Source organism: Mesoplodon mirus, assembly GCF_964341445.2.
Source record: "Mesoplodon mirus genome assembly, chromosome: 5".
Lineage (NCBI taxonomy): Eukaryota > Metazoa > Chordata > Mammalia > Artiodactyla > Ziphiidae > Mesoplodon > Mesoplodon mirus.
In genome coordinates this window covers 45,512,373-45,537,509 of record NC_138980.1, presented here as the reverse complement: position 1 = coordinate 45,537,509, position 25,137 = coordinate 45,512,373, and the positions used below count along the sequence as shown (strand labels likewise).

General features: G+C 47.9%; 1 protein-coding gene across 1 annotated transcript; it reads left to right on the top strand.

The window, feature by feature from the left end:
• Window positions 1-821: 821 nt before the first annotated feature.
• TMEM38A (transmembrane protein 38A) lies at window positions 822-24,162 on the top strand. The gene is made up of 6 exons (XM_082621852.1): window positions 822-985; window positions 16,946-17,102; window positions 17,361-17,545; window positions 19,878-19,965; window positions 21,681-21,798; window positions 22,578-24,162. The coding sequence occupies exons 1-6, from the start codon at window positions 862-864 to the stop codon at window positions 22,803-22,805; spliced, it is 900 nt and encodes a 299-aa protein (XP_082477978.1). The 5' UTR covers window positions 822-861; the 3' UTR covers window positions 22,806-24,162.
• Window positions 24,163-25,137: the final 975 nt, after the last annotated feature.

Below are 25,137 nucleotides of genomic sequence, written 5' to 3'. Positions count from 1 at the left end.
TAAAGGATTGGAAGCCTTTCGCGCATGCGTGAGAGACCAGCCAGCCAGAGCACTAGCACAGCAGCTTTCCCTTCTGCTGGGCTGGGCTCTCGGATGCGGCTTCTGGAGAAACGGTGCCCCGTGATCATTGAAATGCATAGGGGAATGAGTCCTGATGCAGTGGGCTCTACCGGGCATGGACGCCCCGACTGTTGTACTCCAAAAGGGCCTCCTCCTGGGCCCCACGGAAGGCGGGATCCCCACTAGGCAGACACTACCCGGGGCGGGGGTCCCGACTGAGCGGTTCCCTCGGAGGACGGGATTCCTTGCGCGGCACAGAAGTCATGATTTACAGAGGCCTGGGATCATGACAGCTCGATAGAGGACGGGGGTCCTGACCGAATGGACCCTATGGGGCACGGGAGTATGGGGTTCACAACTGATCTGGTCCCACGGGGGATGGAGGTCCGGATCCAAGGGCTCCACAGAGGACGTTGGTCCTGATCAGCCCTACAGGAACGCGGTCCTGAATGGTCCGTCCCGCCTGTGTGGGCTCCGTGAGGAACGGCCCCCGCCCCCCTCCAAGGACAGATCCCCTGTCCAACTCACACTCCACGGGGACCCCGCACCCCGCCTGGCTGGGCTGAATGGGGTCATGATGGCCCGAGGGACAGAGTGTGGGACATTGGACCGACCGGCCTCCATGGGACTGGAGGGTCCCACCACCCGCCTCAAGGCCAGCCAGCGGTCGCCCCTCCTCTCCCGCGAGGGCAGGGTTGGGGGCGGCGCCTGGCGGGCAGGGGCGGGTCCAGGGTGGGGGGGCGCAGTTGCAGGCGACTGGACTCACCGGGCCGGGGGCTGGGGTGGGACCCGGCGGACGCGATGGAGCTGCTCTCGGCGCTGAGCCTGGGCGAGCTTGCGCTCAGCTTCTCGCGGGTGCCCCTCTTTCCTGTCTTCGACCTTAGCTACTTCATCGTCTCCATTCTCTACCTCAAGTATGAGCCAGGTGAGCCAGGGCCGGAGGCTGGAGAGGACTGGCATTGCGGGGCGGGGGACGGCGGTAACCCAGGGGTCTGGAGAAGGGGAAAGGCCTGAATCGTGGGGGAACAGTCCCAGGGACCGGTTTCGGGAAGGAGGCAGGTGCTGGGGTCATGGGGTTCTCCCATACGGGGCCGGACAGAGGGGAGAGACGAGAGAGGGCAGGGAGAGAAGCTCCTGAGATCGTGGCGCTGGGGGAGGGGAAGCAGATGCAGGCTGGAGGAAAGGAAAGGAACGTGATTGCTCAGAGGAGAGGGAACAGCTGCTGGGGAGGATGCAGGGAGAGAAGGTCAGTGGTCCGAGCAGGGTACGGTCGCAGGAACTTGGGCGAGGGGCGTAGGTCGTGGTGAGGGCGCGGGCGGGTCGGCTCTGCTGGCTCGGCCAGACGTCCTGGCTGCCCGCAGCCGTGACCTCCCTCCTTGCCCTTGGAGCGGGGAGCCAGAACGGCAGCTGAGTGTCTATATAAGGGCCGGCAGTGCTGGGAGCTGTGATCAGGTTCAGAGAAAGTGACACCGGTGCCCCTTCCCCGCTGTGGCCCTGGGGCAACCTCCTCTCCCTTTCCCTGGGACAAGGCTCTGCTGGATCTCGGAGCCCAGAGGGAATTCTTCCAGGTCTGGCCCGGATCCTTTTCACTTACTGAGCAGTACCGGCCTTAGGGCAGGATGATTTGGGGTCAGCCTCCTCGCACCAGCTCCAGACCCTCATGGAGAATCGCTGGGGGGAAAACCCGCTTCTTGGATTGGTTTTTTTTTGAACCATTTTTTAAATGATGGTAAATGGCTTCCTTAGAATGCATTCTATTTTTATACAAGGTTCAGGGAGTGTTTCTTGTTCATCTCCTAGTATTTTAATAATTCCAGCACACCAGCAAACTAAATGGACAGTAGAATTTAGCTTTAGAAAAATGACCAATCACCTGAAACTTTGTGATCTTTTCTCCCACTTAGATGTAAATTATCACTATATTCTCTGGAAGTAGCTTTTTTAAAGATGATAAAAATAGGTGCTTGTGTATGTTTAAAAAAAAAGAAAGAAAAACAAACAAACTGAAAATCCCAAAGGAAAAAGGGGATAGTTACAGTTGACATGGTGGCCACCATTCCAGACCTCACTTCTCTGCATTTATACCACTGTAGTTACGGATGTAAATGCACAGTCTTATGCAAATAAGATCATACTCTCCCTGGCAAGTGTTTTTGTTCCATTTTATTTTAGCTCATCCACATGCCAGAGTCTATTTCTTTAAACGTTCTTCTGAAAAGCAGTTACTTTGCAAAGCAAAATAAGCTTTGTATTATCTTAGCCTGAACATGGGGCTGTATCTCCTGTCTGCAGATGAATTCCTGGTGGCTCAGGCCAGTCCCCTGGGCAAGTACAGAACCTAGCACACATTGGGAAATCGAAAATTGTGAAGGGCAGCAGCCCAGTAGGGATGTAGGACACAAGTCTCGGAAGGAAAGAGGTCTCTGGGCTGGCTGGGAGCATGCAGAGGGCTTGGGATATTTCTGCTGGAGTCACAGAGTAAATCACCTGAACTTGAAGGACTGCAGCCTGAAGGTTCCTGAAGGCTGAAAGGGTTCAGTGGTTCTGAACCCCAGCAGCACATTAGAGGCTCCTGGGGGTTCTTAAACCCCCATCTCATCTCCACTCCAGACCAATAGAATCAGAATATCTGGGATAGGGCCCTGGCATGCTCATGTTTCAAGCTCCCCTCCCCCAAGGATGGTATATGCTGTCAAGGTTGAGAACCCCCTGCTCTGATCAACATTCAACTCCCTCCTTTCATAACTGGGGAAATAGGAAATAGAGGCTAAGCTAATTTACAAACACAATGAGCTTGTGGTCCCATGGCTGGTAGATGACAGCCTTGGGATTCGAACCCCGGTCTGCTTGATCCCAAGAATCACTGCAATTGCTCTGGGGTACTTGCCTACCCTTAGAAAAGGGAGGCATTGGACTTAGCTGTTAGTCCCCCAGTTTGGTATTCCTGCTAAGCCTCTCTAAAAGTTTCTTCTCAGAATCCGTGTGCTGAATGCAGGACCAGTTACAGAATATGTGTGACCCCTTGTACAGAAATTAAGAATTTTGTGGGGCTTCCCTGGTGGTGCAGTGGTTGAGAGTCCGCCTGCCAATGCAGGGGACACGGGTTCATGCCCCGGTCTGGGAAGATCCCACATGCCGCGGAGCAGCTGGGCCCGTGAGCCATGGCCGCTGAGCCTGCGCGTCCGGAGCCTGTGCTCCGCAACGGGAGAGGCCACAACAGTGAGAGGCCCGCGTACCGCAATTTAAAAAAAAAAAAAAGAATTTTGTGAACCTGAGAGCCAAGCTGGCTTTAAGGAATAATCTTCAAATTGGGAGTCAGTTCTGCTTCTCACAGTGAGTAAACACCAGGCTGGTTGCTTTGCTTACATGAGCTTCAGTTTGCTCATCTGTGAAATGGGCTCATTGGTAAAATAATCCTGGACTCCCTTTCCTGGCTATTGTGAAGATCTATTGAGAACTTTGTCAGTAGTCAGATCTAAGGCACCTGTGAGAGGTAGTAGAATTATTTGTAAGGCATGGGGCAATGTGTTTTCCAGGATGCAGGCATTTTCTGGGTCAGGCTTTTGTGAGAATCCTGAATGAGGATGAAGCACAAAGTGTGGTCCTCAGGTGAACAGCATCTGTGGCCCCTGGTTAAGAAATGCAGAATGCCAGGCTCCCCACCAAGACCTGCTAAAACAGACTCTGCATTTGAACAAGATCCCTGTAAACATACTAACATTTGAGAAATGATGGGCTAAAAGAGGCTGGAGCTCCTTAATAGGGCAGGGAGGGCCAGGTCTGGCTCACCTCTAGGACCCTTAGCTCTATGCAAGAAGAAAGAAAGAAGTCGTGGATGCTGGCAGCATGATTGAAGGAATGAGTGAATGAATGATTAAATGACAATCCTGGCTACCTTAAGCCCTGACCCATGCAAAGAACCTTCCAGACCAGTGGTTCTCAAGTATGGCTACACAGAGTCACTGGGGAGCTTTTAAGACTCTTGTTGTCCAGGAAACACCCCTTTATCATTAGAATCAGAATCGCAGGGGGTGGTACCATCATCAGTATTTTTTAAAGTTCCCCAGATGAGAACTGGCTCTGCACCAGTGTTTCCCAACCTCAACACTAATGACAGAGACAGATCATTCTCTGTGGCAGGAGCCGTCCTGTGAATTTCAGGATGTTTTGCAGCATCCCTGGCCTCAACCCACTAGATGCCATGAGCACACCCCGGCTGTGACAAACAAAAATGTCCCCAGGGAATTCCCTGACCGTCCAGCGGTTGGGACTCCACGCTCTTACTGCTGAGGGCCCGGGTTCAATCCCTGGTAGGGGAACTAAGGTCCCACAAGCCATGTGGTGAGGCCATAAAAAAAAGAAAAAAGTGAAAAAAAATGTCCCCAGACATTGCTGGTGTCCCTGCGGGGGGACACACTTACCCCCACTCATTGATCTAGACTGAGTCTCAAACCCTAATGCTTCCAAGGGCCAGGCAGGTCATATATGGAAAACAATAAGACAGCCAGGTGAGGACCGTCCCCAGGTGAGATCCAGCCATGTGCATCTCTCCCTGACTGGGGCTAGAACCAGAAGAACTAATTTTTCAAGGGAAGCTAGAAATGTGATTTGTAGCTCCCTATGTTTATATGTTAGCTATTTGAACATGTTTTTTCTTTTTTTAAATTAATAGACAGTTTTTTAGAGCAGTTTAGATCCACAGCAAAGTTAAACTGAAAGTAGTTTCCATATACTTTGACTACCCACCCACACCAACCTCCCACACAGCCTCCACCACCATCAACATTCTGCACCAGTGGAAACATTTGCTATAGTCCATGAACAAACATTATTGTCAATACCATTATTGTCATATTACCATTATTATCAGGTATTATCAACATCATTATCAACTAAACTCTGCAGTTGACATAAGGGTTCCTTTGTGTTGTACGTTTTATGGATTTTAACAAGCATATAATGACATGTATCCATCATTGTAGTATCATGCAGAATAGTTTCACTACCCTCAAGCTCTACCTATTCATGCCGCCCCCCCTTTTCCCTCCCCAAACCCCTGACAACCTCTGATCTTTTCACTGTCTCCATAGTTCTGCCTTTTCCAGAATGTCATAGAGTTGGAATCATACAGTATGTAGCCTTTTCAGACTGGCTTCTTTCACTTAGCAAGATACATTTAAAGCTCCCCTATGTCTTTTCGTGGCTTGGTAGCTCTTTTCTTTTTAGTGCTGAATAATACTGTGCGATACGGATGTTCCACAGTTTAATTATTCACCTATTGAAAGACATGTTGGTTGCAGTTTGAACATTTAAAAACTACTGTGGGAGCCAAAGAGAACTAACTGTTCCTTGATCTCTGGTTTGAACTATAAGCTTTTTGAGGGTTGGGGACTGCTCACCCTCCAGTCTTTTGAGGAGGGGCTACTATTCCGTTTTACAGTGGGGGAAACTGAGGAAGAGAGCTGAGCACAGAGGCTTGGGAGAGGGTGACTTGTCTTAGAGAAACTCTGTGAACACAGTTCCTATGTTTGGACCTCACACTAAATAGCGCAGAATGGCAGCAGTACTAAAAGTACCCTGGGGAACCTTCTAGCACTTCCTGGCCATCCACAGACAGGACACCGACCCCCAGAGAGGGAACGTTGTGGAGCCCATCACAGGTCAGAACGAGGGTCCTGATAGGGGTTTCTTCCTTCCTCCTTAGGCAGACCTGAGTTTTATAAGTCCATCCACTAAAATTTCCACCCACAGGTACTTTCCATTTCAGTTCAGTTCCAGAAATAACTCTCATATAATTGTTAAGCACTAAGCAATTTCTTTTCATCTTCACAGATGCCCTCTGAAATGAATGATAGCGCTGGGTGACCAACTCGCCCACGTTCGCCCAAGACAAGCACCCAAAGTCCCAGAAACCCCTCAGCCCCAAGCAAACCAGGACAGTTGGTCACTCTAGATAGCATCCTCATTCTACACATGACTAAACTGAGGCCCAGATAGGGGAGTGAGCAACCAAACTCCCCAGTGAGAGGGGAGTGCTTTGGTGGCAAACCTGGAATTGAAACCCACATTCTGCTGCTTCTTGGTGCTGCCCCAAGTACTCAGCAAGAGAAACCAAAAAGAAGCATGGCAAAGGGAAAGAGCCAGGGGGCAGTTTCTTGACCACTGCCTTGCTGTGGATCCTTGGGACAGGACATCCCCACCAGCCTCAGTCTTCTCATCTGTAGCAATGGGGAGACTCATCCTGTCCTTCTAGGATCGCTGGGAGGGTATTGATAATGAAAAGAAGCTCACAGACATAGAAAACAAAATTGTGGTTGCCCAAGGAGAAGGGGGGCAGGGATAAAGTAAGGGTATGGGAGTAACAGATACACACTACTGTATATAAAATAAACAACAAGGGTTTACTGTATAGCACAGGGAACTATATTCAATATCCTGTAATAACCTATAATGGAAAAGAATCTGAAAAAGTGTACACACACACGTATAACTGAATCACTTTGCTGTACACCTGAAATTAACACAATATTGTAAATCAATTAAACTTCAATTTTTTATTTGATTTATTTATTTGGCCACACCATGCAGCTTGTGGGATCTTAGTTCCCCAACCAGGGATCGAACCCAGGTCCTTGGCAGTGAAAACATGGAGTCCTAACCACTGGACCACCAGGGAATTCCCTTCAATTAAAAAAAAATGCATAATGATGATAATACACAGAGCATTGAATCATCAATATAACTTGGTGGAGGGAGAGCTTTCATTCTCCTTTTGACAACAGAGGAAACAGGCTTGGGGGGAGAGCGGGCGGGGGCGGTTATTTGTGCAAAGCCATGCCAGAGTGAGCAGCAGAGCCAAAACCCAAGTGTGTGACTTTTCTACCCGGCCTCACCCATAGTGAGGAGCCTACTTTGTTCCCGCAAAACCCAGGCTCCCATCCCCACCCCCACCCTCCCTGGCCTTATGGTCCCAGAGGGCACAAGAAAGACCCTGGAAAGAATTCAACCCCTGGGGGTTATTTTTAGTTGCAGAGGTATCCATTTCTGCAAAACATGGGTGCCTCACCTGACCCAGCCCCTGTAGGACCCACCAGCTGCTCGAAAGGATTAACTCTCAGCTGGCGGCGTTTTAAATAGATGCCCCAGAGGAGAGAAGAGAGCCTTCGGCATCATAATGGAGGAACTTGGTAAATGTTGAGATTCAGGATAACCTCGAGGGCGGGGAGAAGATGCGCTTTGGGCTTGTGACTCCAGGGTGAGATTGAGGAGGGAAAATTTGATTCCAACCTCTACTAGGAGTTGGGCAAAGAAGGGATTAGGGTTCCCACCTGACAGAAGGAAAGAGCTGGAGAAAGAAAAAAATGATTTGTCCAAGAACACGTGGTTAGTCAATGGGGGTGGTTAAGAGAAAGGGAAGAGTGTTGCTGACTTACTCTGAAACAACTTTTATGAGACATGTTTCCTGATTATAAAATGTATATGCAAGAAAGTGGATAAATAACTTGTAATCTGTTCCTATGATGGAATACTATACAGCAGTGAAAATGAATATTACCCTTGAAAATATTGTGCTCAGTGAAAGAAGCTAGATGCCAACGGCCGTGTCTTATGATCCCACCTATGTGTAATGTATAAGCTCAAGAACATTTTTATCACTTCAAAAGGAAGCCCTCTCCCTATTAGTCACTCCCCATTTCCCCCTCCCCCAGTCCCTGGCAACCACTAATCTGCTTTCTGTCTGTATGGATTTGCCTGTCCTGGACACTTCATAACAATGTGATCATACGTTATATGGCCTTTTGTCTTTGGCTTCTTTCACTTAGCATGTTTTTGAGGTTCATCATGTTGTAGCATGTATCAGAACTTCATTCCTCTTTAAGGCTGACTTGTATTCCATTGTGTGGGTGGACCACATTGAGTTTATCCATTCATTTGTTGATGGACATTTGAGTTATTTCCACCTTTTGGCAGTTGTGACTAGTGCTGCTGTGAACATGAGCATGAGTCCTCCAGAACCTAGTGGTGGGTTCTTGTGCATAGAGCAGCATGGTACCATGCTGCCTACCCTAGACTATGAGACCTCCTGTTCCTGGACCCCCATCCACAGCCATCAGAGAGGGGGCAGGCAGTGAGGGGCCCACGAGGGGGCTTGGTACAGACTGTGGAGCCTAGTGTGATGAGGTGGGAGAACACCCCAAGTCCTTTTTGCTTATCAGCTTTAAGGGGACCCTTGTTTTTTTGCAGTTATGGTGGTTAAATATTTCAAACATACAGAATAACTATCCCCACTGATACCTCCATACTCTCTACACAGATTTACCAGATGTGAATGTAGATTTGCTTCAGATCTGGGTTTTTTTGTTTTTTATTTTTTAAAGAAATAGTGGCAGGCAGAGCCAACCCCATCCATTCCTCTCCCTCCCTCTCTAGATGTGACCACTGCCCTAAAGGCAGCCTATATTCTTCCCATGCTTGTATGTATACCTTTACCACTGTTTATGTATCTATGAACTGCATGGAGCATTTTGTGTTGTTTTACATATATACATAAAATATACATAAACATATCATTTTGCAATCTAACTTTTCCCTCAGCAATAACGTTATGGGATTTATCCATGTTGATACATCTAGAGCAGGGGTTCTCAGCCAGAAGGGAATATGGCCTCAGGGGATACTTGGTAATATCTGGAGACATTTTTGGTTGTCACAACCAGGGTGGGGGTGGGCTACTAGCCTCCAATGAGTGGAGGCCAGAGATGCTGCTTGACATGCTGCAGTGCACAGGATGGCCCCCACTGCAGCAGAGAATGATTCTGCCCCATACATCAGCAGTGCTGAGGGTGAGGAGCCCGAATCTGGATCTAATTCTTTTTTTTTTTTTTTTTTTTTTTTTGGTGGTACGCGGGCCTCTCACCGTTGTGGCCTCCCCCGTTGCGGAGCACAGGCTCCGGACGCACAGGCTCAGCGGCCATGGCTCACAGGCCCAGCTGCTCCACGGCATGTGGGATCTTCCCAGACCGGGGCATGAACCCGTGTCCCCTGCGTCAGCAGGCGGACTCTCAACCACTGTGCCACCAGGGAAGCCCTGGATCTAATTCCTTTTTAAATATCTCCTCTGCGATGTTCCATTTTGTGTGACTTCACTCCCTCACTAAGAAACAGTAGGCTCCACTTTCCTCCTGTTGTAACAGTATGGCAGTGAAATCCCCCTCCCCATGTCTCTTTGCCCACATGCACTAGTTTCTTTTGAGCAAATAGTGAGAAGAAGAATTGCTGGGGCACAGGCGACTCACAGCTTCTGGCTTCCTCAGTATTGTCAAATTGCCTCCAAGCTGGTTATGCCTATTGACCCTCCCAACTGTGTGTGTACAAGGGAAACCTGGGCTTTTTCCCTCTGGAGGAGGGGCAGATAGTCCCCTCCCCACTTCTCTGTGAGGTTGACTGATTTGAGAAGAAGGCAGCTCCCTCTATGGAGTACAATGGACTTCATGTTTCTTTCCCCAACACGGGCTTAGAACATTGGACATCAAACCCAGGAAAGAGGCTTGGATGCCATGTTGAAAGGTGTGGGGTCTGTATGGCCCTGGCTTGGTCACTTGCTTTGCTGGATATCCAGCCCATGCCGACCTGACCAGTGTATCTGGCATTGAGTGCCCCTCAGCTCTTAGGTTTCCTCTCTCCTCCCCCTTCCACCTTCTCCCATGCTCTCCCTTTGCCTGGATCATCTTCACCCCTCCACCCCCATCCTCTAAGAAATCCCTGCTCATTGTTCAGATCTCAGCTTAAATGCCACTTCCTAAATGAAGTCTGACCTCCTCAGCTAGGACAGTTCCCCAATTAAACCCTTCAAAGCATCATGTGTCTCTCCCTTATGAGGTTTAACCTTCATTTGTGGGATTATTTAACCACGTTGCCTCTCTACCACACTATGGGCCCCACAAAGGTAATGCCTGAACCAGCTCTTGCTTATGGCTGCATCCCCAGTGCCTAGCAAGAGCCCAGCACATGGTCAGAGCTCAAACATACTCACTGAATGCCTGGGTGATCTTGGGTAAGCCATTGACCTTGGGGAGACTCTGTTGCCTCATCTGTCAGATGCTATGTTAATTTCCTAGGGCTGCCATAACAAATGACCACAAACTAGAGGGCTTAGAACAACAGAAATTTATTCTCCACAGTTCTGAAGGCCAGAGCTCAAAGTCAAGGTATCTGGTTCCTTCTGGAGGCTCTAGGGGAGGAGGCTTCCATGCCTCTTTCCTGGTTTCTGGTGTCTTCCAGCAATCCTTGGCATTCCTTGGCTTATACATACATTACTCCAGTCTTTGCTTCTGTCTTCATATGGCCATCTGTATGAATTTCCTTTGGCTGCCATAATGAAGTACCACAAACTGGGTGGCTTAAAACAGAAATGTATTGTCTCACAGTTCTGGAAGCTAGAAATCCAAAATCAAGGTGTCAGCAGGACCATGTTCTCTCTGATGGTTCTAGGAAGGAATCTTTCTATGCCTCTTCCTAGCTTCTGGAGGTGGCTAGCATCCTTGGGGTTCCATGGCTTGTAGATACATCACTACAGTCTCTACCTCTTTGTTTATATGGCCTTCTTCCCTGTGATCTGTCTCCTCTTATAAGGAACACCAGACATTGGATTAAGACCCACCTAATGACCTCATCTTAACTTAATTACATCTGCAAAGATCCTATTTTCAAATAAGGTCACATTCACAGATACCAAGGGTTAGGACTTAAACATATCTTCTTGTGAGTTCAACTTACAACACCTTCTTCTTTGTGTCTGTGTCTCCTTTTTTTGTCTTTTATAAGAACACTCTCATTGGATTCAGGACATACCCAGATGCTCCAGGATGATCTCATCTCGAGATCCTTACCTTATTTGCATCTGCAAAGACCCTATTCCAAATGAGGTTCTGATGAATTGTGTGTGGGGGTCCCTCCTATAACTCACTATAGGCAGGGATATTGATCCCTACATTACCTGTGGTTGAAAGCCTGGGCTCTGACGCTGAAGGCTTGAGGATGGTGTGAAGGTATGTAGTTGCCTGGGACACAATAGTAGCTCAATTTAAAAAAAAAAGAAGTAACTCAATAAATAAAGGGAGCAGGGGAAGTTGTTGTTATAATGTAACCAAAAGTGCCCAACACAACCTCAGTGTCTAGGAGTGTTCAGTCCACATTTGCTAGAATGTAACCTCCATGTGGACAGTTCTTTCACTAACGATTATTTATTGAGTAATTACCATGTATCAGGCACAGTGCCAAGCACACGGGGGTCAGGGGAAGTGGGTGGTTCAGCAGCAGATAAGACTGATAAGGTCCCTGTACTCGCTGAAGGATTAAGATCAAGTCAACTTGTTGAGTGTATCAATAGTATATACAGGTATTTATGTCAATAGCTTCACACTTAGTACACAGCATACAGAGGCCAAGCATTCAGATTTGACAGTTTAGAGACAAAAGGCATCCAATCTCTAGAAACAAAGAGAAACTTTCCCCCCAAACTCCCAAAACCTGAACTAATTATTTGTTTTGATTAGCCTTTTGACTAATAGATTACATATTGTAAGCTTGTCATCTCACATCCACACTGAGTAGAGTTTTCATTGGATTAAGTAAATTGTTTATTAAAGAGAGGCACTGGGGAATACTACTTGGCCATAAAAAAGAATGAAATAATGCCATTTTCAGCAACATGGATAGACCTAGAGATTATCATACTAAGTGAAGTAAGTCAGAATGAGAAAGACAAATACCATATGATATCACTTATATGTAGAATCTAAAATATGACACAAATGAACTTATCTACAAAACAGAAAAAGACAGACATAGAGAACAGACTTGTGGTTGGCGGGGTGGGGGTGGGGGGTGGGGGAAGGGAAGGAGTGGGAGTTTGGGATTAACAGACACAAACTGTTATATATAGGATGATAAACAGCAAGGCCCTACTGTATAGCATATATAGCACAGGGAAGTATATTCAATATCCTGTGATAAACCATAATGGGAAAGAATATAAAAAATAATGTTTATATATGTAGAACTGAATCACTTTGCTGTATAGCAGAAATTGGCACAATATGGTAAATCAACTATATTTCAATAAAATAAAATTTAAACTAAAACTTAAAAAATAAAAAATAGAGTCGTTGGTACCAGCTCTGGCTGTGAGAGCTAAGTAGCTGTGTCTTATGACTTAATCCTAAATTCATTCTCTGGAAAATGAAGCTAGTGGGGGAGGGAAGGAATCAAGATGATGAAATAAGTCGTCACACCAGGAGACACCCAGGTTCCAACTCAGGGGTGTGGCTGTAGAAGATTAGGACAGTAGTAGCATAAAGATAGAACCTTACTATCAAAAGATTCAAAAGAATTTGTCCATTTCTTCCTTTTGAATCTTTTGAGATAGTTAGGTTCTATCTTTATGCTACTATTGTCTTAAGATGCAGATCTACTAGAGAATGGACTTGAGGATACAGGGAGGGGGAAGGGTAAGCTGGGACAAAGTGAGAGAGTGGCATGACACATATACACTACCAAACGTAAAATAGATAGCTAGTGGGAAGCAGCCGCATAGCACAGGGAGATCAGCTCGGTGCTTTGTGACCACCTAGAGGGGTGGGATAGGGAGGGTGGGAGGGAGGGAGATCCAAGAGGGAAGAGATATCGGGCCATATGTATATGTATAACTGATTCACTTTGTTATAAAGCAGAAACTGACACACCATTGTAAAGCAATTATACTCTAATAAAGATGTTTAAAAAAAGATTCAAAAAACTTAAGTGTGTAGTATAAAGTGTATTTGACTAATAGATATTAATCCTGTACCTCTAGTGGTTTTTGTAAACGTGTTTTTAAAGAACTAGACCCCCTGCCTTCATTATAATTTGGGATCTTAAAATACAGTTTATCTTGAAAGAGTTTAAGACTCATAAGAAATTGCAAAAATGGGTTCTTTTTTTTTTTTTCCTGTGGCCATGCCACAGCTTGCAGGATCTTAATTCCCCAACCAGGGATTGAACCCCTGGCAGTGAAAGTGCCAAATCCTAACCACTGGACCACCAGGGGATTCCCAGAAGTTGCAAAAATGGAGAAAAGAGTTTCCAAGTCCCCTTCACCCAGCTTCCCCCAATGACAACATCTTACCTAATGGTAACTCATTATTTAAACATGGAAATTGGCATCAGAATAATACCATTAACACCAACTACAGACTTTATTCAGCTGTTTTTACATGCACTTTAAAAAATATAGTCCTTTGAAATTTTATCACGTGTAGATTGGAGTAACCACCACCACGATCAGGATACAGAATGGTTCTGACACTCCAAAGAAACTCCCCTGTGATGCCCCTCTATAGTTAGATCTTCCTTTGAACCCTAACCCCTGGTAACCACTGATCTGCCCTCTGCCACTCATCACTATGGTTTTGTCACTTGGAGAATGTTATTTAAATGGAATCATATACAGTGTGTAACCTTCTGAGATTGGCAGTTTTTGCTGAGCGTCACACCATTGAGATCTGTCTGGGTTGTTTTGTGTATCCCTGGTTTATTCCTTTTTCGTTACTGAGTAGTATTCCGTGGTACAGATGTACCAAGGTTTGTTTATCCATTCACCCATTGAAGCCATTTGGGTTGTTTAAAAATAAAGCTGCTATGAATATTTGCATGCACGACTGTGTGAATAGAATACCAGATTCTCCTTTTCAAACAAAATCTTATGCCGAACTCTGAGGTGAAGCAGTAAACAAAGTTGTGCTCTGGTTGAAACAGGGGGGAAGACCCAGGACATACCTGCTTGGTTTCTCCTTTGCCCCTGCAAACCCTCACGGTTCCCAGGAGCACAGTTTGAAAACCATTGCTCTTGGGAGCCCATCCTCTCCGACCATGGAGGTCTTGGGTTATCAAGGCTGCAGGATGTCAGGACATGGGCCAGTTCATTCCCCTATCTCTGTGGTGCTCAACTTTGTTGCACAAAGGAATCACCTAGGAGCATTAAAAAATCCACAAGCCCAGCCACATCCCACACTGACAAACCGAGACCCTCTGGGATGGGAAGCAGGCATCAGGTGTTTGTAAAGTCCCCAGGTAACTGATGTACAGCGAAGTTGGAAACCAATGCACTGAGCCATCTTCCTTAGGTGTGGGGTCCCTTTTTCTATTTGCTAAGTTAGTCCAGTCTTTTGCATTTTCTTGCCTTGGGTTTATAAGAAGACTCAATTTAGTATCATTTATGAATGTTTATCCTCAGTTGCGGAAACTGTGAACTGTTACATTTTTTCTTTGCTATCCTTTTATTTTTTATTTTATTTATTTTATTTTTTTTGCGGTACGCGGGCCTCTCACTGTTGTGGCCTCTCCCGTTGCGGAGCACAGGCTCTGGACGCGCAGGCTCAGCGGCCATGGCTCACAGGCCTAGCCGCTCTGCGGCATGTGGGATCTTCCCGGACCGGGGCACGAACCTGTGTCCTCTGTATCGGCAGGCGGACTCTCAACCACTACACCACCAGGGAAGCCCCTATCCTTTTATTTTTTAACAGCTTTATGGAGATGTAATTCATATACCACCCAATTCACCCATGTAAATCATCCCATTCACTGGTTTTTAGTATATTCACAGAATTGTGCAACTATCTCCTCCAAGCTGGATCCTCTAGCTTTTACCCTCCCATCTCCCCCATCCCCTCCAGCCCTAAGCAACAACAAATCTACTTTCTGTAATTCTATGTGAAAAATTGAATAAAGTACCAAGACCAAAAATGGGGTGGAGTCCACAGAGTGGTGGGAGCCCAGAGTCGGGAGTGACTGGCTCAGTAGAGCAAGGAAGCCTTCCTGGAGGAAGTGGCATTTGTGCTTGGCCATTTTTGCTTGTGTCTTTGTTCCTTCCATGCTGCTAGCATGGGATGCCCTCTCTCCCTCCTCACCCTGTTAGTATAATTCTGCCTTCAAGGACTCCATTATCCAGCTTTGCTCATTGCTCTTTCTACACTGTTCCTCACATGTGGGCATGCCCTGCACTGTCCCCTTTGGTACCAATACCTGGTGACTTCCCTCTGCACTGATGGCTCTCCCCCAGCAAGATAGGGCTCCGGAGCTCTTCAGCTCTACCTTTCAAATTTCTTCTGTGCCTTCCTATCTGGGGCCAATCAAAGCTCTTTACTCAGCAAATGAACATTCTCCATAAGAGCACAACTTAACAACAGAAGGACAACCCAATTTTTAAAAAAATACACAAAAGACTTGAATAGACATTTCTCCAAAGAAGATATAGGAATAAACAATAAGCACATGAAAAAGCACTGAATATCACTAATCACTAGGGAAATGCAAATCAAAACCACAATGAGATATCACCTCATACCCATCAGCATAGCTATTCCTAAAAAACAGAAAACAACAAGTATTGCTGAGGAGGTGGAAAGGTTGGAACACTTGTGCATTACTGATGGGAATGTAAAATGGGGCAGTTGCTGTGGAAAACAGTATGGAAGTTTCTCAAAAAATTAAAAATGGAATTAACATTTGATCTAGCAATTCCACATCTGGAATATACCCAAAAGAATTGAAAGCAGGAGCTCGTACAGATATTTGTACGTTCATGTTCTTAGCAGCACTATTCTCAATAACCAAAAGGTGTAAGCAACCCAAATGTCCACTGATGGATGAATGGATATGTAGAATGTGGTAGATCCACCCAATGGAATATTATTCAGCCTTAAAAAGGAGAAAATTCTGACACATCTTATGACATGGATGAACTCTGAGGACATTATGCTAAGTGAAAGAATCCAGTCACAAAACAACAAATACTGTATGATTCCACTTACGTGAGGTCTATAAAGTAGTCAAGTTCATAGAGACAGAAAGTAGAGTGGTAGGCCTCAGGGACTGGAATGAGGGAGGAGTGGAGAGTTAGTGGTTTTTTTGGCTGCGTTGAGTCTTCGTTGCTGCACATGGGCTACCTCTAGTTGCAGCGAGCGGGGACTACTCTTTGTTTCAGTGCGCGGGCTTCTCACTGCGGTGGCTTCTCTTGTTGCTGAGCACCGGCTCTAGGTGCACGGCCTTCAGTAGTTGTGGCACACGGGCTTATTTGCTCCATGGCATGTGGAATCTTCCCAGACCGGGGCTTGAACCTGTGTCCCCTGCATTGGCAGGCGGATTCTTAACCACTGCACCACCAGGGAAGTCTGAGTTAGTGTTTAATGGGGACAGAGTTTCAGTTTTGCAAGGTGAAAAGCTCTGGAGATGGATGTTGGGGATGATTGCACAATAACATGAATGTGCTTAATGCCACTGAACTGTACATTTAAAATGGTTAGAGTGGTACATTTTATGTATATTTTACCACGCACACAAAAATTTTTTAAATAAGGAGAGACCAAAAGTACAAGGTATAAGCTTATAGGGATCTTGGCATCAGCCCAAGGCAGGAGTAGCTGCGTCAAAACTTTCCCAACTGCATGTTGTCCTCTCTCTTCAAGCTTCAGTGTCCTCATGGGGATAATAAGAGTGATCACTTGGCTGCAGTTATCAATGAAGATTTAATGTCCTTCCTATAAATGCTAAACCCAGTGTCTGAGACCTGGGAATGCTTGCTAAATATGAGCTGGTGTTATTGTTATTGCCACCTCTCTGAGCTTGGAGGAAAGAGCCCCAGCCTGGTTCTGCCTTCTCTCTGTGTGACCTCAGACACGTGTGCACCCTCTCTGAGCCTTGGTTCTTCCTCTGAAATGGGCAAACTGCAAGGCATTGGGTGGGCACTCTCTGAAGGCAGCTGACTTAGGATGGGCTGAACAGAGGGCATAAAGGGTGAAGCATGTCCCAGATGCCCTGGTGACGGTGGGGGATGCCCCATGCCCCTCAGGAGCAGTCGAGCTGTCCCGGCGCCACCCCATGGCATCCTGGCTGTGTGCCATGCTGCATTGCTTCGGGAGTTACATCCTGGCTGATCTGCTCCTCGGAGAGCCCCCGATCGACTACTTCAGCAACAACTCCAGCATCCTGCTGGCCTCAGCAGTCTGGTAAGCATCACTGGTCTGGCGGGATGTGGGAGAGCAGAGTAGGTGGGCAGGGTGACCCTGCCACCTGGGATTGGGGAGGCGGGAGTTTGGAGGAACTAGAACCCACCAGCACAACCTCCACAGTGGTTCTGACCCACCACTTTCCACTGCCCAGCTGTCCTAAGCCCAGCAAGTGCGAGCGAGAGTCTGGACACAGCCTCATCTCCGAGGGGCCACAGGGTCTGTCTCCTCCTGAGGCTGGGCATTCTCTCCCCAAAGGTACTTGATTTTCTTCTGCCCCTTGGACCTCTTTTACAAGTGTGTCTGCTTCCTGCCGGTGAAACTTATCTTCGTGGCCATGAAGGAGGTGGTGAGAGTCCGCAAGATCGCCGTGGGCATCCATCACGCGCATCACCACTACCACCACGGGTGGTTCGTCATGATCGCCACTGGCTGGGTCAAAGGTAAACAGGACCATGATGAGAAAAATGGAAAAGCACCCCAGTTGAGAACCCCTGCTCAGTGGGACATATCGGGCACCCCAGCTGGCACAGCCATTGCTCTGGGCTAAGGGATGTCAGGACGGCTGCAGGAGTCCAGCCTCCTCATCAGTAGACACCTTTAGGGTAAATGAGAAGATCCTTCTTTCATTCTCATGAAAAGATTCTCATTTCATTCTCAGAAATTTAACTATCAAAGGTAAATAGGACAACGAAGCAATGACAGCTGATGTCTCTAGAGCAGGATTTCTCAACTGTGGCCCTACTGACATTTGGGGCTGGACCATTCTCTGTGGTGGAGGCCATCCTGTGCATCATAGGATGTTGAGCAGTGTCCCTGGCATCCACCCACTAGATGCCTGTAGCACCTACCAGTGTGACAACCTAAAATGTCTCCAGACATTGCCAAATGCCTCCTAGAGAGGAAATCATACCCCTGTAACTACAGAGGTTCTTAAGCTTTGTGGACTACAGCCCTTTTATCAGCCCAGTAAAGCCTACAGACCATTTTCTGTTTTTTAAATGCAGAAAGTAAAATATATAGGAGAATAAAGGAAGCCTATTATTTTAAAGTAGTTATAAATTTTTTAAAAAATATGCTGTAGTAGCTTTATCCATCTTTACTAGTGATTAAACAGCAGACCTTACAGTGGCTTCTAATAAATCTCAGACTTTTGAAGTGGTGTTGAGCACAAATGATATTTTGAAACCACCATCTGCAACAATGGGAATGTGAAAAGAAAAACATCCATGAATTCTGTTGGTGACAAAATCAGACTTGCAAATCCTTCTGAGGTAACTGCCTCCCTTCATGATGGAAGGAAAGGCTGGATTTCAGCGAGGGATGTGAAAATGAAGATGTAATTCTGTTTCCTGTCTGGGTTCATAGACTCCAGGTTAAGATCCCTGACCCAGGGCAAGTTTTGAGTTGAGGCCTTTGTGCATCTTTTCTCATTTGATCCTTAAGACTCTCCTTTAGGAGAAGGCTAACATCATCTCTTTTTACAGAGGAGGGAAATGAAATGACATGCCCAAGGTCACATGGTTATGGGGGCACAGCTCGGTTTGACTCCAAGTCCTCTGAATTCAACATCCACGTTCCTAACAACTTTGGAGCCCTCCTTTTTATCCTCCTCCATTTATGCTTAAGAGGTAGACCAAGATAGACTTTGAGACAAAAAAATATTACTAAAAATATAGAGGGACAGTTTATAATGGGTCACTCCACTAAGAAGATATAACCATTATAAACATATATGCACCTAAAAACAGAGCACCAAAATACATAAAGCAAAAATAGAGGGAAGTTAAAGGAGAAATAGATAATTCAACAGTAACAGTGGCAGTGGTGGACCAAGGAGTAAAAGGAAGGCAGGGAAAGAAGGCTGGAGCAGGTGCTAAACACCACTGGGCACTGAATTCCTGCTTCCTGCTCACCAAAGTGGGTACCCCCAAAATGCCTGGGTCTAGAATCATCATCCATCGAGTCAGAGTATCCTCAGTACCACTGACATTTAGGGCTAGATCATGCTCTTTGGTGGGGGCTGTCCTGTGCATTATAGGGTGTTGAGGAGCATCCCTAGCTTCAACCCATTAGTTGCCAGTAGCAGCCCCCTCCCCAGTTGTGACAACCAAAAATGTCTACAGATATTGCCAAATGCCTCCTTGGGGGCAAAATCATCCAAGATGCAAACCCCTGGTCCAGTGGTGCATATCAGGCATCCCAGTTAGCACAACCACTCCTGGAGTGGGTGTCCAAGCCTCTTTAGCCAATACATTTGGGGTAAATGGGAAGATTCTTCTAGAAATTTAACCAGAAATCTTGACGTGGGTCTCATTTTCTCTCCAGGAAGCCTGTACTACAGAGCAAATTCCCCAGGGGTATGACATGCCTTCCAGAGGGCAAGTGGCTTGAAAAAGGTTGAAAGCTCAGAACCCAGAGAGAAGAGAGGCTGGGGGTGGGGAGCCCTCTGGAAGCCTCATGCACAGCTCAGGGTCCTGGATTGGGAGCATCAGGGCAGACAACCCAAATTTGTCCAAGACATACCTTGCAGATGGGATATGACCTCGGTTACTTCATGCTGGTTTTGCTCCAAATGTGCTGTGTGGCCCTCAGCAAGACCATCCCCTCTCTGGGCCTCAGTTCCCCCACCTGCAACTGATGATCATACACCCCAGGCTCAGTATCCCTCTGGAGGAGACTCCAGAAGCAAAGAAGCTGCTTCCTTGGGAATTCAGCCAAGAAGAACAGGGAGCTGGAGGTGGCAGGCTTGTTTAGAAGTACCCTGTCCCATAGGCTCTGGTGTCGCCTTCATGTCCAACTTTGAGCAGCTGCTCCGAGGGGTCTGGAAGCCAGAGACCAACGAGATTCTGCACATGTCCTTGTGAGTATCCCATCCTCCCTATTCCCTGGGCCTGACCCTGGGTTGGATACTCCTGGTAACTTGGAAGTCTCAGCCTCTGATTCTCCTTCCAGAAGCTTCCAGAGACCATGGCTGGGGGACCCCGGAGGTAGATCCCTAACACTACCTAGGGGGCAGGGGCAGGCAACCTTGCAGGGTGATGAGACACTTGATTTGGGGTTTGAAGAGTGAATAAGAGTTTTCTGGCAAAGAGGGAGCTTCTGGACAGAGGCCAGCACCTCTGCCAACTCTCAAGTCAGAAAAGAGCAACGATTCTGCCTGGTTCTGCAGGGTCAGGGTACAGATTGTTGGTGGGAAGTGAGGGATTCAGGAGGTAGAACACAGAGTGTGGGTGAGGAGTGTGGCTGGGGCTAAGTGGGGAACATTGGGCAGGGCCAGATGGCAACATACAGGACTCAACCCAGGACCCCACAGCGCATTTAGCGTAATACATTTTTAAAAGACCTAAAGGTTCAAGCTAGTTAAATTTTCTCCCAATCTACAATAAAGCTGTTGCCATTAAAATATGACAACATTAAAAGGCTCACCCATATGCCAATGAAAACTATCTCCCATTTCATATGTTGTAAAACATAACTTTATATCACTTTATCCCCATGAGAGTTCTGTTCCCACACTCAGTTCATGGACAGGGAAATGGGGGCTCAGACCATTGTGTCCCTTGCTACTAAGAGGGCAAGTGGCTTCCCCTCTCAGATTCTATTTCTGCCTCATCAGCTGAGTGTGAAGGCTCCATCACACGCATAACCCTCTGACCCTGGTTCCTGGTGCGTGCTTTGGAAATATCAGGTCGAATTATCATCATTAAGTACATGCAGTGAGCAACAGACCTCAGAAACAGAAGTCACTGGTCTGTCTTCTGCAACAAGTCAAAATATCGGAAGCCTATTCTTCAAGGAAGAAAAGGAAAATTAAGAAGAACTGTGTGTTGTAATCCCACCTTCTGGGGGAGTACCCTGTTCAGAAGTCCCCAAGACCACCCTCAGGTTTGACAATTTGCTAGAAGGACCCATAGAACTTGGCCAAGCCATTATACTTAGGATTATAGTTTATTACAGATTAAAAATGGCAAAGGTAAAGTCATGTGGGGCAGCATCCAGGGAGAGAATAGGCGCAAGCTTCAAACTGTCCTCTCTCAGTGGAACTGTGTGGACAGCACCTGTTTCTCCCAGCATCCATGTGTGACTGTATGCGTTGAAGATTGCCAACCAGTAGTGCTCCCCTGAGCCCTGGTGTTCAGGGGCTTTACTGGGGCTTGGTCACACAGATATAGCTGACTGCCTGCATGGCTGACCTCAGTCTCCAGTCCCTCCAGAGGTTCAGCTGATATCGTGTGGCCCAAGACCCCACCCTAAATCACACCATTACCATCTGGTATGACCCAAAATCCCCAGGTAAACAAAGACACTCCTATCAGGCAGGACATTCCCAGGGCTTAATGGATACCTTCCAGGAGCAGGGCAAAGAGAGACCTCTTTTGGGGCCAAGATAGCTCTTTACTGTACAGGGAGATACCCCGTCATCCATGTCACATGGGCACCTTCCCACCATGCACTCTGGAGAAGCTGGGATGGGTGCTGGGACCAGCAGGGGTGGGCAGAGAAGGGGGCCTGGGACAGTGGTACAGAGGCCTGAGCCATGCAGAACCTCCCAGTAACCACAGCTACCCCCTCCAGCCCCACCAAGGCCAGCCTGTACGGAGCCATCCTCTTTACCCTCCAGCAGACCCACTGGCTCCCAGTGTCCAAAGCCAGCCTCATCTTCATCTTCACCATATTCATGGTATCCTGTAAGGTAAGCCTTCCTGTCCTGACGCCAACTCAAACCTCCCAGGCTGAGGACAGGGAGCTTAGATTCATAGCCTTGAGTGTCTGGGGAAAGGACAGCCCTAAGGTCAAGGGGTGGGGAGCTTGTCAGTAGGTTCATGCATGGGAGAAGGGTATGAGAAGATTAGTGTCCAGCAGGTGGGGATGACGGTGAGCAGAACAAGGTCTTCCAGGCAGAGGGCCCAGCATGGGCAAAGGCCAAGATGGGGGAAGGAGTGTACGGAGTCTGTTTGGAGTATCAGGGCCTTGTGCCTCGGTCATGGAGAGCGGGCTGGACCGGGAATGGTGCTGGTCTGACCCTCAGGCCTTGAGTTAGGGTCACCCCTTCCCCAGGAAATGTCTTCTGGGGCCATGCACGCTTCCCTCCCCGTGGAGCTGAGGAACTTCACTGCTGGCTCCATGGGAAGGGACCACAGGCCATCACATAGGGAAAGGGAGTGAGCGACCCTAAGCCAAACACAGCTCCTCTCTGAGCCCAGGTGTGTGTGTGGGATACTCCTGGGGAAAAGGTGACCAACTGTCCTGGTGTGACTGGGTTTTTAGCACTAAAATCTCACACCCCAGAAAACCCAGGACACTTGGTCACCTTCTTAGGGGTGCATGCAGCCAGAAGGCTGGGTCTGGGCTACCTGTGCCCCTCACCTGGCTGACCTTCTCCCTCTTTCCCCCCCAACCCCCCACTTTGCTTCTGCCTCATTCTCCCTCTGGCTCTGTCGCCTCTCCTGTCCCTCTGCCACACCACCTCAGGTGTTCCTGATGGCCACTCACTCCCACAGTTCCCCTTTTGATGTTCTGGAAGGCTACGTCTGCCCTGTGCTGTTTGGGTCGGCCTGGGGGAGCGACCATCACCATGACAACCACGGTGGATCCCAGGGCGGCAGTGGGCCCGGCCCCTCGCACTCAGCCCTGCCCACCAAGTCCAAGGAGGAGCTGAGTGAGGGCTCCAGGAAGAAAAAAACCAAGAAGGCAGATTAGAGGGCAGCCCTGGGGGCATTCAGGGCACCAAGGAGAGGACCCAGACCCAGGACCTGGGCTCAGTTCTCCCCTCTCCAGGCCTCTACTTCACCATCTACAAATTGGAGCCATTAGCCCCCGCTCCAGGGCTGATGCGGGGGTTAAATGAGATATGGGGGTGAAGGGCATTTGTAGGAATGGGGGGTCCCTTTCTCTTTCTGCCAGGTCCCCCATAGAGTTACAGCTTTTGGGGGGGGGAGTTCACAGAATCCCAGCAGCAGCTCCAGCCGGAAACCCTGGCAGTTATGTTCTTGGTTCTATTATTTCCTCTCTAAAATTACACCTTGACTCCAAAAGAATTTCAAGCCATGTTGAGGCTCATTCATTTGACGGGCGTTATACTAAGTGTCTGCTGTAAGGTAGCTGCTGTGATTTCCATGTCTCTTCTTGCCAACTTCTCCTGGGCAACCCTGGGCAAGTTGCCTCCTGCTCTGAGCCTTGCGAGCCCCATCTATATAGTGGCTCCTCATCCCATTCTGTATGCAAGGGCTGATGTGAGGCTGGACGTGAACCAGCTTTCTAAGCTCAGAAGCACAATGCAGTTAGGAGGGGAGGCCTTGGTGGTTGTTCATCATGCGTAAAAATGGCTTTGCGTTTTAGATCTTTTGTGTTTGTGGACTGGAGAACCCCACAAGTTACCTGGCACAAACGAGGCCTTCAGGAGACATGTCTAAGCCAGACTTGAGAGCATGGAGGGTGGGGAAGGCTTGTTCTGATCCTTGGCTTCAGGTTGTTCCTAAACCAAAGAAATGCAGGTGGCTGGGCAGGTGTTCCAAGATCTGGCTCTGTCCAGGGGCTCCAAGAACTCACTGTTGGACCTGGGAAGCTCCATGAAACCTCCCTCATGCTGTCATCCTTCATTGCCGCTCACTCAGTCATTCAACAAACACATGCCTACTATGTGCCAAACCTTGTGCTGCTGCTAGACAGGCTGGGAACTTGATTCAGGGTGTGCGAGGGGGATGGGAGCTGAGCGCCCCTCCTGGCCATCTTCATCTCAGCCTAGGTCGCCAGGACATCTGAGAGGGGTAGGTGGGTTGGGCATGGCCAGTCTCAGATGGGGTTGGGGCCCAGACCAGGCCAGCTTGGGGCTGCCCTTTGCACACGGGTGCTCAGAGCCTGCTCAGGGCATCAGCCTGCAGCTGTGTCAGAGTGGTGTGGGATTGTTGGGGTTCCAGGTGTTGCCCAGCTATTGGGAAAGTGCCTTGATCTGGTGATGCCTGGGAGCTAGGTGGGCCCTGAAGCTGTAGGGCCCCCAAATTCCTCCTGTTGCATGTTCATCAAGGTTCAGCGTGAAGGGTCAGCAAATAAATTTGTTGTGAAAGAACCCTGATGGCTTGTCTGATTCATTCTTGCTCTTTTGGCCTCACGGCACAATGGGAGTCCTGTGAACTTAGAGACGCATGGAGTTTCCAGGAGAATGAGGCTCATGGCAGCCCTTGCTCACCAGTGGGAGATAGAGGCAGTGGGTGAAGTCTGTGGGGCTTGGAGTTAAGCAGAAATGGGTTTGATCCTCACTCTGCCATTGACAGGTCATGGGGCTTCCCCTTCTCTAAGCCTGTTTGCTTCTTGGGAAAAAGAGGATGATGATTATCACTGCCCTTCAAAGACAGGTGGGAGGATTAATGGGAGTGGTTTGGATCTGCAGCTAAGAGTCTGTGCAAAACCCTGTTAAGAGAATGAAAGTCAAGCCACAGACTGGGAGAAAAATCTTTGAAAATCACACATCTGATAAAGGGATTGTATCCTGCATATGTAAGGAATTCTCAAGACTCAATAATAAGAAAACAGCTCAACTTAAAAAGGAGCAAAGGATTTGAGTGGACACTTTGTCATAGAGCATATACAGATGGCATAGAAATAAGCACATGAAAGATGCTCAACATCCTTGGCCATTGGGGAAATGAGTGGGAAGACACCACTTCACACCCACTAGGAGAGCTAAGATTAAAGAGACTGACCATACTAAGTGCTGGTGAGGATGTGGAGCAACTGGAAATCTCATACGTGGCAGGTGGGAATGTAAAACAGTGCAGCCACTTTGGAAGACAGTTCGGCAGTTTCTTAAAAAGTTAAACAAAAGTTAAGACAGTTTGGCAGTTTCTTAAAAAGTTTTGTATGACCCAGACATTCCACTCAGGTATTTGCCCAAGAGAAATGAAAATATGTGTCCACACAAAGACATGGACATGGGGCTTCCCTGGTGGTGCAGTGGTTGAGAGTCTGCCTGCCGATGCAGGGGACACGGGTTCATGCCCCGGTCCAGGATGATCCCACATGCCGTGGAGCGGCT